This window comes from Salvelinus fontinalis, chromosome 1 (assembly GCF_029448725.1).
Source record: "Salvelinus fontinalis isolate EN_2023a chromosome 1, ASM2944872v1, whole genome shotgun sequence".
Taxonomy (NCBI): Eukaryota; Metazoa; Chordata; class Actinopteri; order Salmoniformes; family Salmonidae; genus Salvelinus; species Salvelinus fontinalis.
Window position 1 is genome coordinate 91980288 of NC_074665.1, and position 14097 is coordinate 91994384.

The 14097-nt window shown below is 45.4% G+C and overlaps 1 protein-coding gene across 2 annotated transcripts in view; it reads right to left on the bottom strand.

Moving 5' to 3' along the window:
• The window catches only part of LOC129863688 (protein sidekick-2-like), a 221182-nt gene that overhangs the window by 146309 nt on the left and 60776 nt on the right, over positions 1 to 14097 (bottom strand). For both annotated transcript variants that reach the window (XM_055935861.1, XM_055935854.1), the window contains exon 4: positions 6755 to 6888. In XM_055935861.1, the coding sequence (XP_055791836.1) occupies positions 6755 to 6888 (134 nt within the window). The remainder of the gene's footprint in view (positions 1 to 6754; positions 6889 to 14097) is intronic.

Consider the following 14097-nt stretch of genomic DNA (forward strand, 5'->3'; position numbering starts at 1 on the left):
GTTTTGGAATATTTGTATTCTTTACAGGCTTGCTTCTTCTCACTCTGTCATTTAGTTTAGTATTGTGGAGTAACTACAATGTTGTTGATCCATCCTCAGGTTTTTTCCTATCACAGCCATTAAACTATGTAACTGTTTTAAAATCATCATTGGCCTCCATTGTGAAATACCTGAGTGGTTTCCTTCCTCTCCGCCAACTGAGTTAGGAAGGACGCCTATATCCTTGTAGTGACTGTGTGTTTTGATACACCATCTAAAGTTGAATTAATAACTTCACCATGCTCAAAAATATATTCAATGTCTGCTTTTAGGTGCCCTTCTTTGTGAGGCATTGGAAAACCTCCCTGGTCTTTGTGGTTGAATCTGTGTTTGAAATTCACTGCCCGACTGAGGGACCTTACAGATAATTGTACGTGTGGGGTACAGAGATGAGGTAGTCATTCAAAAATCACGTTAAACACTATTATTGCACACAGAGTGAGTCCATGCAACGTATTATGTGACTTGTTCAGCATTTTTCTTCTCCTGAACTTATTTAGGCTTGCCATAACAAAGGGGTGGAATACTTATTGACTCAAGATATTTCATTTTTTATTAATTTGTAAAACTTTTGAAAAAACACAATTCCCCATTATGCGGTATTGTGTGGAGGCCAGTGACAAAAAATACCTTGAACTGCACTTGCCTGCTTTTTATTCACAACAAAATGGGAAAAAAGTCAAGGGGTGTGAATACATTCAGAAGGCACTTTAGCCTGAAGTTAATGCTATTTTACAAACTAATGTAACAGTTTTTATTCAACCTTAAAAATGACATACTCAAATCAAATATCCAAATCTAACTGCCTGTAGCTCAGGCCCTGAAGCAATGATATGCATATTATTGGTACCATTTGAAAGGAACCACTTTGAAGTGTAAGGAAATGTGAAAGGAATGTAGTATAATATAACACAATAGATCTGGTAAAAGATAGTACAAAGAAAAAAAAACAGATCTTTTTTTTTTTTTTTGTACCATCTTTTAAATGGAAGAGAAAGGCCATCATGTACTATCCCAGCCAAGGTGCAATTTAGATTTTGGCCACTAGATGGCATCAGTGTATGTGTACAATTTTAGACTGATCCAATGAACCATTGTATGTTTGTTAAAAAGACTGCCCAAATGTGCCTAATTTGTTTATTAATAACTTTTCATGTTCAAAATTGTGCACTCTCTTCAAACAATAGCATGGTATTCTTTCACTCTATTTTGTGATTATTTTGGCATTATATTACATTTTTTGCACAAAATGTATCCTCTATCATTTCTTCTGATGGATAAGAACTTCTACTTTACTTTATTTTATAGTAGAATATGTTTACTACTGATATTTATTACTGCAGTTGGGAAAGAGCTTGCAAGAAATGCATATCACTGTACTTGTGCATGTGACAATTAATCTTTAAGTTTTTAAATGGTTGAAAATGTAGTGATAACACATTTAGATCACAGGAAAATGAATGTTGTTTTTTTAGATGGTTGAAAGTGTAACATGTGGGATACGACCCCGGGTCTTACACGGGAGCAACCAACATCTTAGACCAAGAGGAAATTCCCTTTTGGTCCGAGGGCAGACACTGGTTTTGGAAGTTTGCAGGCGGGGCTACCTCATAACATGACCATGAGCAACCATGCTCACTAGATTCACCCCCCTTTGACCTCCTCCACAATGAGAGACCACCCTACTTCAGGCACCAATGTAACACACGGGATATGAATCAGGGTCACCCATGGGTGCAACTGATATCTTTGACCTTTAGACCATGAGGAAATTCCCTTTTGGTCTGAGGGCAGACACTGGTTTTGAACATCGCAGGCGGGGGCTACCTCATCACATGACCATGAGCAACTGTTCCCGACTCATGTCCGTTAGAAAAGCCTAGATTTTGTATTTTTACTCAACCAGGCAAGTTAGTTAAGAACAAATTCTTATTTACAATGTCGGCCTACCCCTATCCAAGACGACGCTGGGCCAATTGTGCGCCGCCCTATGGGACTCCCAATCACAGCCGGTTGTGATACAGCTTGGAATCTAACCAGGGTCTGTAGTGACGCCTCAAGCACTGAGATGCAGTGCCTTGGACCGCTGCGCCACTCGGGAGCCCTAGTGATAACACATTGGGAATTCAACAAACGTCTGGCTGTCTTTTTGGAAAAAGGTTGAAATCTCATTGATCAACATCTCAACCAAATATTACCCAAATGTTCACGTTGAAACAACGTGTTGTGATGGTGCCATACACACCTCAGGAACAACTGAGAAAGTTTGTGTGTGTCTGTCTTTGTGTGTGGTTTGTGTGACAGAATAACCCCCTGTACTCTTTCTTTCTCCCTCCGACACTGATCTCGGATCAGTTGAGTGTTGGTGGACCTCAGGGAGTTCCAGTGGAATAATGCTGTGTCAGGGACCTCCCTGCAGGGACCGACAGACACGCACTGCAGCATACTGAAACACGCACACACACACAAGTCATACTGTATGCTTTAGTACCCTTGTGGAGACCTAATCCTAACCCTAATTCTAAAACTAAACCTAATTTTAACCCTAAACCTAAACCCTAATCTTAAAATAGCTCCCGTCCCCGTGGGTGATGTGGGAAATGTTCCCACGAGGGAGAATTTTCTTTGTATCAAATCAAATCAAATTTTACACATGGTTAGCAGATGTTAATGCGAGTGTTGCAAAATGATTGTGCTTCTAGTTCTGACGGTGCAGTAATATCTAACAAGTAATCTAACAATTTCACAACAACTACCTTATACACACAAGTGTAATGGGATGAATAAGAATATGTACATATACATTTATGGATGAGTGATGGCCGCGCGGCATAGGCAAGATGCAGTAGATGGTATAGAGTACATTATATACATATGAGATGAGTAATGTAGGGTATGTAATCATTATATAAAAGGTGGCATTGTTTAAAGTGACTAGTGATACATTTATTACATCCAATTATTAAAGTGGCAAGAGACTTGAGTCAGTATGTTGGCAGCAGCCACTCAATGTTAGTGATGGCTGTTTAACAGTTTGATGGCCTTGAGATAGAAGCTGTTTTTCAGTCTCTCGGTCCCAGCTTTGATGCACCTGTTCTGACCTCGCCTTCTGGATGATAGCGGGGTGAACAGGTAGTGGCTCAGGTAGTTGATGTCCTTGATGATCTTTTTGGTCTTCCTGTGACATTGGGTGATGTAGGTGTCCTGGAGGGCAGGTAGTTTGCCACCGGTGATGCATTGTGCAGACCTCACAACCCTCTTTAGAGCCTTACGGTTGTGGGCGGAGCAGTTGCCGTACCAGGCGGTGATACAGCCCGACAGGATGCTCTCAATTCTGTTTCTGTAAAAGTTTGTGTTTTCGGTGACAAGCAAAATTTCCTCAGCCTCCTGAGGTTGAAGAGGCGCTGTTGCGCCTTCTTTACCACGCTGTCTGTGTGGGTGGACCATTTCAGTTTGTCCGTGATACTATGTACGCCGAGGAACTTAACTTTCCGCCTTCTCCCCTAATGTCCCGTCGATGTGGATAGGGGGGTGCGCCCTCTGCTGTTTCTTGAAGACCACAATCATCTCCTTTGTTTTGTTGACGTTGAGTGTGAGGTTATTTTCCTGACACCACACTCCGAGGGCTCTCACCTCCTCCCTGTAGGCCGTCTCGTCGTTGTTGGTAATCAAGCCTACCACTGCAGTGTCGTCTGCAAACTTGATGATTGAATTGGAGGCGTGCATGGCCACGCAGTCATGGGTGAACAGGGAGTACAAGAGAGGTCTGAGAACGCACATTTGTGGGGCCCCAGTGATGAGGATCAGCGGGGTGGAGATGTTGCTTCCTACCCTCACCACCTGAGGAGGAAGCCCGTCAGAAAGTCCAGGACCAAGCTGCACAGGGCGGGGTCGAGACCCAGGGTCTCGAGCTTCATGCCGAGTTTGGAGGGTACTATGGTGTTAAATTCTTGTCCAGATGGGTTAGGGCAATGTGCAGTGTGATCACCTTTGCGTCGTCTGTGGACCTATTGGGGCCGTAGGCAAATTAGAGTGGGTCTAGGGTGTCAGGTAGGGTGGAGGTGATATGATCCTTGACTAGTCTCTCAAGGCATTCATGATGACGGAAGTGAGTTCTACGGGGCGGTAGTCGTTTTTCTCAGTTAACTTAGCTTTCTTGGGGACAGGAATAATGGTGGCCCTCTTGAAGCACGTGGGCACAGCAGACTGGGATAGGGATTGATTGAATATGTCCGTAAACACACCAGCCAGCTGGTCTGCAAATGCTCTGAGGACGTGGCTAGGGATGCTGTCTGGGCCAGCAGCCTTGCGAGGGTTAACACGTTTAAATGTTTTATGTTGGCCATGGTGAAGGAGAGCCCACAGGTTTTGGTAGCGGGCCATCTCACTGGCACTGTATTGTCCTCAAAACGAGCACAGAAATTGTTTAATATGTCTGGGAGCAAGACGTCGGTGTCTGTGACGGGGCTGGTTTTCTTTTTGTAATCCGTGATTGACTGTAGACCCTGCCACATACGTCTCGTGTTTGAGCCGTTGAATTGCTACTCTACTTTGTCTCTATACTGAAGCTTAGCTTTACTGACCTTGTGGGGATATTGGGGGATTTCTGGAACCCACACAGATAGTGATATAAGCCTACACACACACACACACACACACACACACACACACACACACACACACACACACACACACACACACACACACACACACACACACACACACACACACACACACACACACACACACACACACACACACACACGCAAGGGCTTTGTGTCCTTCACAGGGGCAAAAACGTGTGTCTCTCTCTCTCTGGCATTCCTCTCCCTGTCCTGCCATGCCGAGGCCTCCCCACTAACTCTCCCTCCTCTCTACCTCTATCTGAATTACCACCAGCCATAGATACCATATTGACTTTAACTGCTCTGTTCTGTCTGCTCCGTTCTGTCTGCTCTTTTCTGTCTGCTCTATTCTGGCTGCTCTATTCTGGCTGCTCTATTCTGGCTGCTCTATTCTGTCTGCTCTATTCTGTCTGCTCTATTCTGTCTGCTCTATTATGTCTGCTCTATTATGTCTGTCTGTCTGGTCTTTCTATTATGTCTGTTATGTCTGTTTTGTTCCGTCTGTCTGCTCTGTTCTGTCTGCTCTGTTCCGGTCTGTCTGCTCTGTTCCGGTCTGTCTGCTCTGTTCCGGTCTGTCTGCTCTGTTCCGGTCTGTCTGCTCTGTTCCGGTCTGTCTGCTCTGTTCCGGTCTGTCTGCTCTGTTCCGGTCTGTCTGCTCTGTTCCGGTCTGTCTGCTCTGTTCCGGTCCCTCTCATCTGAGATCTACTGTCTGGGTCTGAGTTCTGTTCTAATCAACTCGCCCCCTGCACTGTGCCATAGGCAATGTCTGCTCCCTCTTTAATTATAGATGTGACGATAGTCATGTCTATATTAGGCATTGGATGAAGCTCAGTATTAAATTCAAATCTCTATGAAAATGTGCAAATCAACTTTATTGGAGGTACATAAACTTTTGCCAAGAGTGCAAAGCTGTCATCAAGGCAAAGGGTGGCTACTTTGAATAATCTCAAATATAAAACATATTTTGATTTGTCTTATTATGTTATTGTTTTTTATTTACATGTATTTCTAAAATATAGGTTTAAGGAAACACAGGCACGCACTAAGTATAAGTATAAAAGCAAAGCTTGTTTTCATTTAATTAAAAAAGCATGAAAAGGCAGTGTAATGGGATAATGTCTTACTGTGGTGTGTGAAGAATCCAATACTTTAGCTTGTATGGGGTACAAATCACATTATTGTGGAAGCACCTCCTCTAAGAATATGAATTAGGCTGTTTGAGAAGGTTTGAATCATAAGCAACCTTCCTACACATAGTTTGAAGTACGATACCAACATAGCTACTGTAGTAGGTCAAAGCTGTGTGATGGGAAACCTTGGTAGAGCATGGGTGGTATATTGTCAATTAAAAGGTAGTTTATTTTGTCTTGAATCATTACTAATTCCATGAACTCCACCTGCCTGCAATTATTTTTTTTTTCAAAAAACAAAATACTTTTCTATACGATTTCTTTATAATGATTCACAATTTTGTGGTCCCCTTTCACACTACATTAGTATCAAAGGTCTAATGGCATTATGGTGATTTAAGAATGTCTGCTAAATGAACTAAATATACATGTATATGTAAAAATGAACAATTGCAAAGCATGCTGAGTTTTATTCTAATGAGTAAGGTCAATGACAATAGCCAGTGTGATTTGCAGTATACATTTACATTTAGGACAACTAACATAGTTAAAAAACAACATATCACAGTCAGCAAGTAAAACATTTTTGTAACCATTCCTGAGAATGTTGTTGCTGTTCGGCCCGTTACTTACAAATGTATTTTGTATTAATTTTTATTTTATTTTAACTCAATACAATAGTATCTTATACTTTATTTTTATACATTGATCTTTAGGGTATTTTGTAGTTGTATTTCGTATTATCAAATTCATGCCCATCCCTCTGTGTGTGTGTGTGTGTGTGTGTGTGTGTGTGTGTGTGTGTGTGTGTGTGTGTGTGTGTGTGTGTGTGTGTGTGTGTGTGTGTGTGTGTGTGTGTGTGTGTGTGTGTGTGTGTGTGTGTGTGTGTGTGTGTGTGTGTGTGTGTGTGTGTGTGTGTGTGTGGTGCATGTCTCTCCAAATGGTTTCAGTACTACTCACTGTCGACAGAAAGGGTTATGGGTTGGCTGGTCTTGTTTTCACCGTTCTTGTCGTTGACAGCCTGTACGTAGTAACGTCCAGCATCAGGGGCCACTGTGGACAGGATGACCAGAGTGTTGTCCAGAGTAATGGCTCTGAGGAACACAGAGAGACGTTTGATCACTACACTGCCACAAACACCACTGACAAAAAGGCCCCTCCGCACATACACACACACTTTACAGTGTAAAACATCCCCAGGAAGGAATGTCTTCCAGGTTTTTGCAGAGCTGAATAAGATTACAGCTGTCCTGTTATATTCTTGCTTTGTGTACCAGCTTCTCTCCGGCTCCAGCCCCGCCCACCCTGTGTTGTGCTAGCCAGTGGAGTGAGACCCAGGCTTCCTCTCCCTGCATTCTACCAATTATAGCCATGCCTTGGTTTAAAATCAATGTTTGCTTATTATCAGCGCCTGTTCACCAATTTGGAGCTGGATTGCATGTTCCGTCTCATTGCCCCCAACCCCCTCTCCCTTTCCCTCCCTTCCTTCTCTCTCTCCTCCAAGAGTCAGCATACTAACGTGAATGCACCTCTCCCCTGGAGGAATGCAAACCACAGTGAGGATCAGGTGATGCTGTATATACGGTACACACACATCCTACTGTACATACGGTACACGCATCCTACTGTACATACGGTACACACATTCTACTGTACAAGCAGGGAAATAGTAAATAAATATAGGGTATAAATAAACAGATACAATTCATCCAAAAATAAAGATATATACAAACACATATGTGCACCTTTGACATTCAATATTAGGCCTTTATTCACATGCATATCCAGAGACAACATTTTTACCTTCAATGCACCCTCCTGAATGAACAAGGCCATGGTATTGATAATAAACTGGAAGTCTGAGAGACTTAACAAGTATGCACTTGGCAACCAGCAGCAGCAGTAAGACGTTGTTGTGATTCATGGTGGGTTGTAAATAAGGGGCTCGGCTGTGTGTCCTGGCAGTGTGCTTTGCTTGTGTTCTGTTCGGAGCGGTGGGGTACTAGGATTGGCTTCCTGGGGTGTATGCCTGGTCCTACAGCCTGGCGGCGAAATCCCCCCACCTCTACTCACAGAGACAAATGAATACACATATGCAAACACAAACACGCACGCAACCACAAACACACGCACACACACAATCAACCCCTTCACCTCCCACCACACGTTCACCCAGTTTAGATACCATCTATGTGAATTGAGTTCTTGAATTGCCATGGAATTTGCATCCCATTGCAACCATGAAACACATTTTAAAATGACAAATAGTTACACAAGTTAATATTGAACTCTTTATCAATGACAAAACAAAACTTTTATACTGCAACACTTTATGTTTAAAGTACTTTGGGCAAGCAAATTGCCTTGTCCCAGTAGTGATGAGTTTTGGGGATGTAGAGATTTTTTTTGACACATTTTGTTTTTCATGGGGGGTTACAGGTATAATATAAAAAATCATATAATTCCATACTTTGTACTTACCTGTGGGCTGCCACTCACAAATTATGAAAAAAACTCCACCACCTGGAAATCAGTTGATGGTTCGGATTACGGGATGCTGAGGTCATATCTTTCCATATTCTGTTCAAATTAAAGGGTTGTTCAGATTCACTTAGATATGTGGACCATACCTTTTTAATGGATATCAGGATATGAGCTTTCCAGAAGTTGTTTATACTGTACACTATAGAGAACAGTCCTTTCAGGAGCCCAGATCATTTATTTTTAAATCCCATCATTGGATGGTTCAGTAGTTGAGTTTCCAAAGGGACTCCATAGGCCAGCATAGCTGACTTTTTGTAAATATAGAAAAGAGGAGGTGCCTGGTAATGTGTATGTGTCTATCAAGTCTTGGAATGTTCTCAAACCATTACTGTTCATGACATCTGTACAGATTCTACAGCATGAAACAGATGCTAAGCTACAGGACTGTATTGCTAGCACAGACTAGAATATGTTCCGGGATTCTTCCGAAGGCATTGAGGAGTACACCACATCAGTCATTGGCTTCATCAATAAGTGTATCAATGACGTCGTCCCCACAGTGACCATACGTACATACCCCAACCAGAAGCCATGGATTAGAGGCAACATTTGCAATGAGCTATAGGCGAGAGCTGCCGCTTTCAAGGAGCGAGAGAATAATTCGGACGCTTATAAGAAATCCGACTATGCCCTCAGATGAACCATCAAACAAGCAAAATGACAATACAGGACTAAGATTGAATCGTATTACAACGGCTCCAACGCCCGGCGGATGTGACAGGGTATGCAAACTATTACAGACTACAAAGGGAAGCACAGCCGCAAGCTGCCCAATGACACAAGCCTACCAGAAGAGCTAAATTACTTCTATGCTCGCTTCGAGGCAAGCAACACTGAAGCATGTACAAGAGTATCAACTGTTCCAGACGACTGTGTGATCACGCTCTCCGCAGTCGATGTGAGAATTACCTTTAAACAGGTCAACTTTCACAAAGCCGCGAGCTAGACGGATTACAAGGTCGTGTACTCCGAGCATGCATGCGCTGACCAACTGGCAAGTGTCTTCATTGACATTTTCAATCTGTCTCTGACTGAGTCTGTAAAATCAACATGTTTCAAGCAGACCACCATAGTCCCTGTGCACAAGAACACTAAGGTAACCTGCCTAAATTATTACAGACCGGTAGCACTAACATCTGCAGCCATGAAGTGCTTTGAAAGGCTGGTCAGGCTCACGTCAACACCATTATCCCAGAAACCCTAGATCCACTCCAATTTGCAAATCACCTCAACAGATCCATAGATGATGCAATCTCTATTTCACTCCACACTGCACTGTCCCACCTGCACAAAAGGAACACCTACGCAAGAATTATATTCAAATACTACAGCTCTGCGTTAAACACCATAGTGCCCTCAAAGCTCATCATAAGCTAAGGAACCTGGGACTAAACACCTCCCTCTACAACTGGATCCTGGACTTCCTGACGGGCCACTCCCAGGTGGTAAGGGTAGGTAGTAACATCTGCCACACTGATCCTCAACAAGGGGGCCCCTCAGGGGTGCGTGCTCAGTTCCCTCCTTTACTCCCTGTTCACCTATGACTGCTTGGCCAGGCACAAATCCAACACCATCATTAAGTCTGCAGACGACACAACAGTGGTAGGCCTGATCACCAGCAACGATGAGACAGCCTCTATGGAGGAGGTCAGAGACCTGGCCGTGTGGTGCCGGGGTAACAACCTCTCCCTCAACGTGATCAAGACATAGGAGATGATTGTGGACTACAGGAAAAGGAGGACCGAGCTCACCCTCATTCTCATCGATGGGGCTGTAGTGGAGCAGGTTGAGAGCACATCACCAACAAATTATCATGGTCCAAACACGCAAAGACAGATTTAGCATGGGTACCTCAGATCCTCAAAATGTATATACCTGCACCACCGAGAGCAGCCTGACTGGTTGTATCACTGCCTGGTATGGCAACTGCCCATCCTCTGATCGCAAGGCACGACAGAGGGTAGTGGGTACAGCCCAGTACATCACTGGGGCCAAGCTTCCTGCCATCCAGGACCTCTATACCAGGCGGTGTCAGAGGAAGGCCCTAAAAATGTACACCCTAATCATAGACTTTCTCTGCTACCGCAGTACTGGAGTACCAAGTCTAGGTCCAAAAAGCTTCTTAACAGCTTCTACCCCCAAGCCATAAGACTCCTAAACAGCTAATCAAATGGCTACCCAGAATATTTTACGCTGCTGGTACTCTCCGGTTATTATCTACGTATAGTCACTCTACCTACATGTACATATTACCTAAATTATTTCGACTAACCGGTGCCCCCACACATTGACTCTGGACTGGTACCCCCTGTATTTAGCCTCGCTACTGTTATTTTACTGCTGCTCTTGTCACGTTCCTGACCTGCTTTCTCTTGTTTTTGTATGTGTTTAGTTGGTCAGGGCGTGAGTTGGGGTGGGCATTCTATGTATTGTGTTTCTATGTTGGGTTTATTGTGTTGCCTGATATGGTTCTCAATTAGAGGCAGGTGTTTGACGTTTCCTCTGATTGAGAACCATATTAAGGTAGGCTGTTCTCACTGTTTGTTTGTGGGTGATTGTCTTCCGTGTCTGTGTATGTGCACCACACGGGACTGTTTCGTTTGTTTGTTCGTTCGTTTGTGTAGTCTGTACCTGTTCGTGCGTTCTTCGTGTATATGTAAGTTCTCTAGTTCAGATCTGTCTACGTTTGTTTTATTGTTTTGTAGTTTCAAGTGTTCTTCGTGTTTTGTCTTGAAATAAATCATCATGTATTCATCACCCGCTGCGCCTTGGTCCGCTCATTCACCACAAGACGACCGTTACAGCTCTCTAATAATTTGTTATTTTTATTGATCTATTATTTACTTAACACTTATTTTTCTTATAACTGCATTGTTGATTAAGGGCTTGTAAGTGAGCATTTCACTGTAAGGTCTACCTACACCTGTTGTATTCGGCGCATGTAACAAATAACATTTGATATGATTTTGACCATTGGGGCAATGCAAAAAGTCGCCCTCCAGATTACAAGGCGTAATTGTGAAATATTGGAGTATGGGCATGCCATTTTGATTCCCAGTTATATTGTTTTTCAATTTTGTGCCAAATAGAGATTATGTGTGTAATAATAGAACCAAAGCATAGTTTACATTGTTTAAGGGATAAACCGTATCAGTGAAGACCACCTCTTCCAGTGTCACGGTCGTCGCAGTGAGGAGACCAAGGCGCAGCGTGATGATCTTCTTTTTAATAACGAAGAAGGCTGAACTATACAAAATAACAAAACGAACGTGAACGCTAAATGACACGAGTGCAGACATGCAACATCACATAGACAATAACCCACAAACCAAACTGGAAAATGGCAACCTAAATAGGATCACCAATCAGAGACAACGATAAACAGCTGCCTCGGATTGGGAACCAATCTAGGCCACCGTAGACCTACATATGCCTAGACTACACACACACCTAGACATACAAAAACCCTAGACAATACAAAACAATCATATCCACCCTCGTCACACCCTGACATGACCAAAATAATACAGTAAACATAGAATACTAAGGTCAGGGCGTGACAGTACCCCCCCCCCCCCCCTCCCCAAAGGTGCGGACTCCTGACCGCAAACATGAACTTATAGGGGAGGGTCTGGGTGGGCATCTACCCTCAGTGGCGGCTCTGGATCTGGATGCCGCCCCCCCCTTCTTTACACTGAGTCCTCAATTGTAGCACTGACCCGTGGATCATCGCCGGAGGCTCTGGGCTGCGGATCCTCGCCGTAGGCCCCGGACAGGAGGGCGACTCTGGCAGCTCCGGACAGGAGGGCGACTCTGGCAGCTCCGGACAGGAGGGCGACTCTGGCAGCTCCGGACAGGAGGGCGACTCTGGCAGCTCCGGACAGGAGGGCGACTCTGGCAGCTCCGGACAGGAGGGCGACTCTGGCAGCTCCGGACAGGAGGGCGACTCTGGCAGCTCCGGACAGGAGGGCGACTCTGGCAGCTCCGGACAGGAGGGCGACTCTGGCAGCTCCGGACAGGAGGGCGACTCTGGCAGCTCCGGACAGGAGGGCGACTCTGGCAGCTCCGGACAGGAGGGCGACTCTGGCAGCTCCGGACAGGAGGGCGACTCTGGCAGCTCCGGACAGGAGGGCGACTCTGGCAGCTCCGGACAGGAGGGCGACTCTGGCAGCTCCGGACAGGAGGGCGACTCTGGCAGCTCCGGACAGGAGGGCGACTCTGGCAGCTCCGGACTGGGGAGCGTTGCCGGAGGCTCCGGACTGACAACCTTTGTTGGAGGCTTCGTGCCATGGATCATCACTGGAGGCTTCTTGCCATGGATCATCACTGGAGGCTTCTTGCCATGGATCATCACTGGAGACTTCGTGCCATGGATCATCACTGGAGGCTTCGTGCCATGGATCATCACTGGAGGCTTCGTGCCATGGATCATCACTGGAGGCTTTGTGCCATGGATCATCACTGGAGGCTTTGTGCCATGGATCATCACTGGAGGCTTAATGCCATGGATCATCACTGGTGGTACCGGGCTGGGGACACGCACCTCAGGGCGAGTGCGAGGAGCAGGAACAGGGCGTACTGAACCCTGGAGGCGCACTGGAGGCCTGGTGCGTGGTGCCGGAACTGGTGGTACCGGGCTGGGGACACGCACCTCAGGGCGAGTGCGGGGAGGAGGAACAGGACGTACTGGACCCTGGAGGCGCACTGGAGGCCTGGTGCGTGGTGCCGGAACTGGTGGTACCGGGCTGGGGACACGCACCTCAGGGCGAGTGCGGGGAGGAGGAACAGGATACACTGGACTGTGGAGACGCATTGGAAATCCAGAACATAGAGCTGGCTCAATATGTCTTGGCTGGATGCCCATTCTAGCCCGGCAAACGTGAGGAGCTGGAATAGAGCGTACCGTGCTAAGAATGCGAACTGGAGACACCGTGCGCATCTCTGCATAACACGGTGCCTGACCAGTTACACGCTCCCCACGGTAAGCACGAGGAGTTGGCTCAGGTGTCCTACCTGAATCAGCCAATCTCCTCGTGTCCCCCCCCAAAAAAAACAATATTGGGGCTGCCTCTCGGGCTTCCGTGCTAGCCGTGTACCTACATATCAATGCCGTTCCTCTATTCTCCGGTATTTTTCCTCCGCTTTCGCTGCCTCTAACTCCTCCTTAAGACGGCGATACTCCCCCGGCTGTGTCCAGGGTCCTGCTCCATCTAATATCTCCTCCCAGGTCCATTTCCCAATTAAGCTCCTTTCCTCCTTTTTACACGCTGCTTGATCCTGTTATGGTGGGTTATTCTGTCACGATCATCGCAGTGAGGAGACCAAGGCGCAGCGTGATGATAATACATCTTCTTTTTAATAACGAAGAAGACTGAACAAACTATACAAAATAACAAAACGAACGTGAACGCTAAATGACACGAGTGCAGACATGCAACATCACATAGACAATAACCCACAAACCAAACTGGAAAATGGCAACCTAAATAGGATCCCCAATCAGAGACAACAATAAACAGCTGCCTCTGATTGGGAACCAATCAATCTAGGCCACCATAGACCTACATATGCCTAGACTACACACACACACACCTAGACATACAAAAACCCTTGACAATACAAAACAATCAAATCCACCCTCGTCACACCCTGACCTGACCAAACTAATACAGAAAACATAGAATACTAAGGTCAGGGCATGACATCCAGAGCAATAGGAGACATCATATTCCTCTCTATACTCTGCCAGGGGGCGGAAA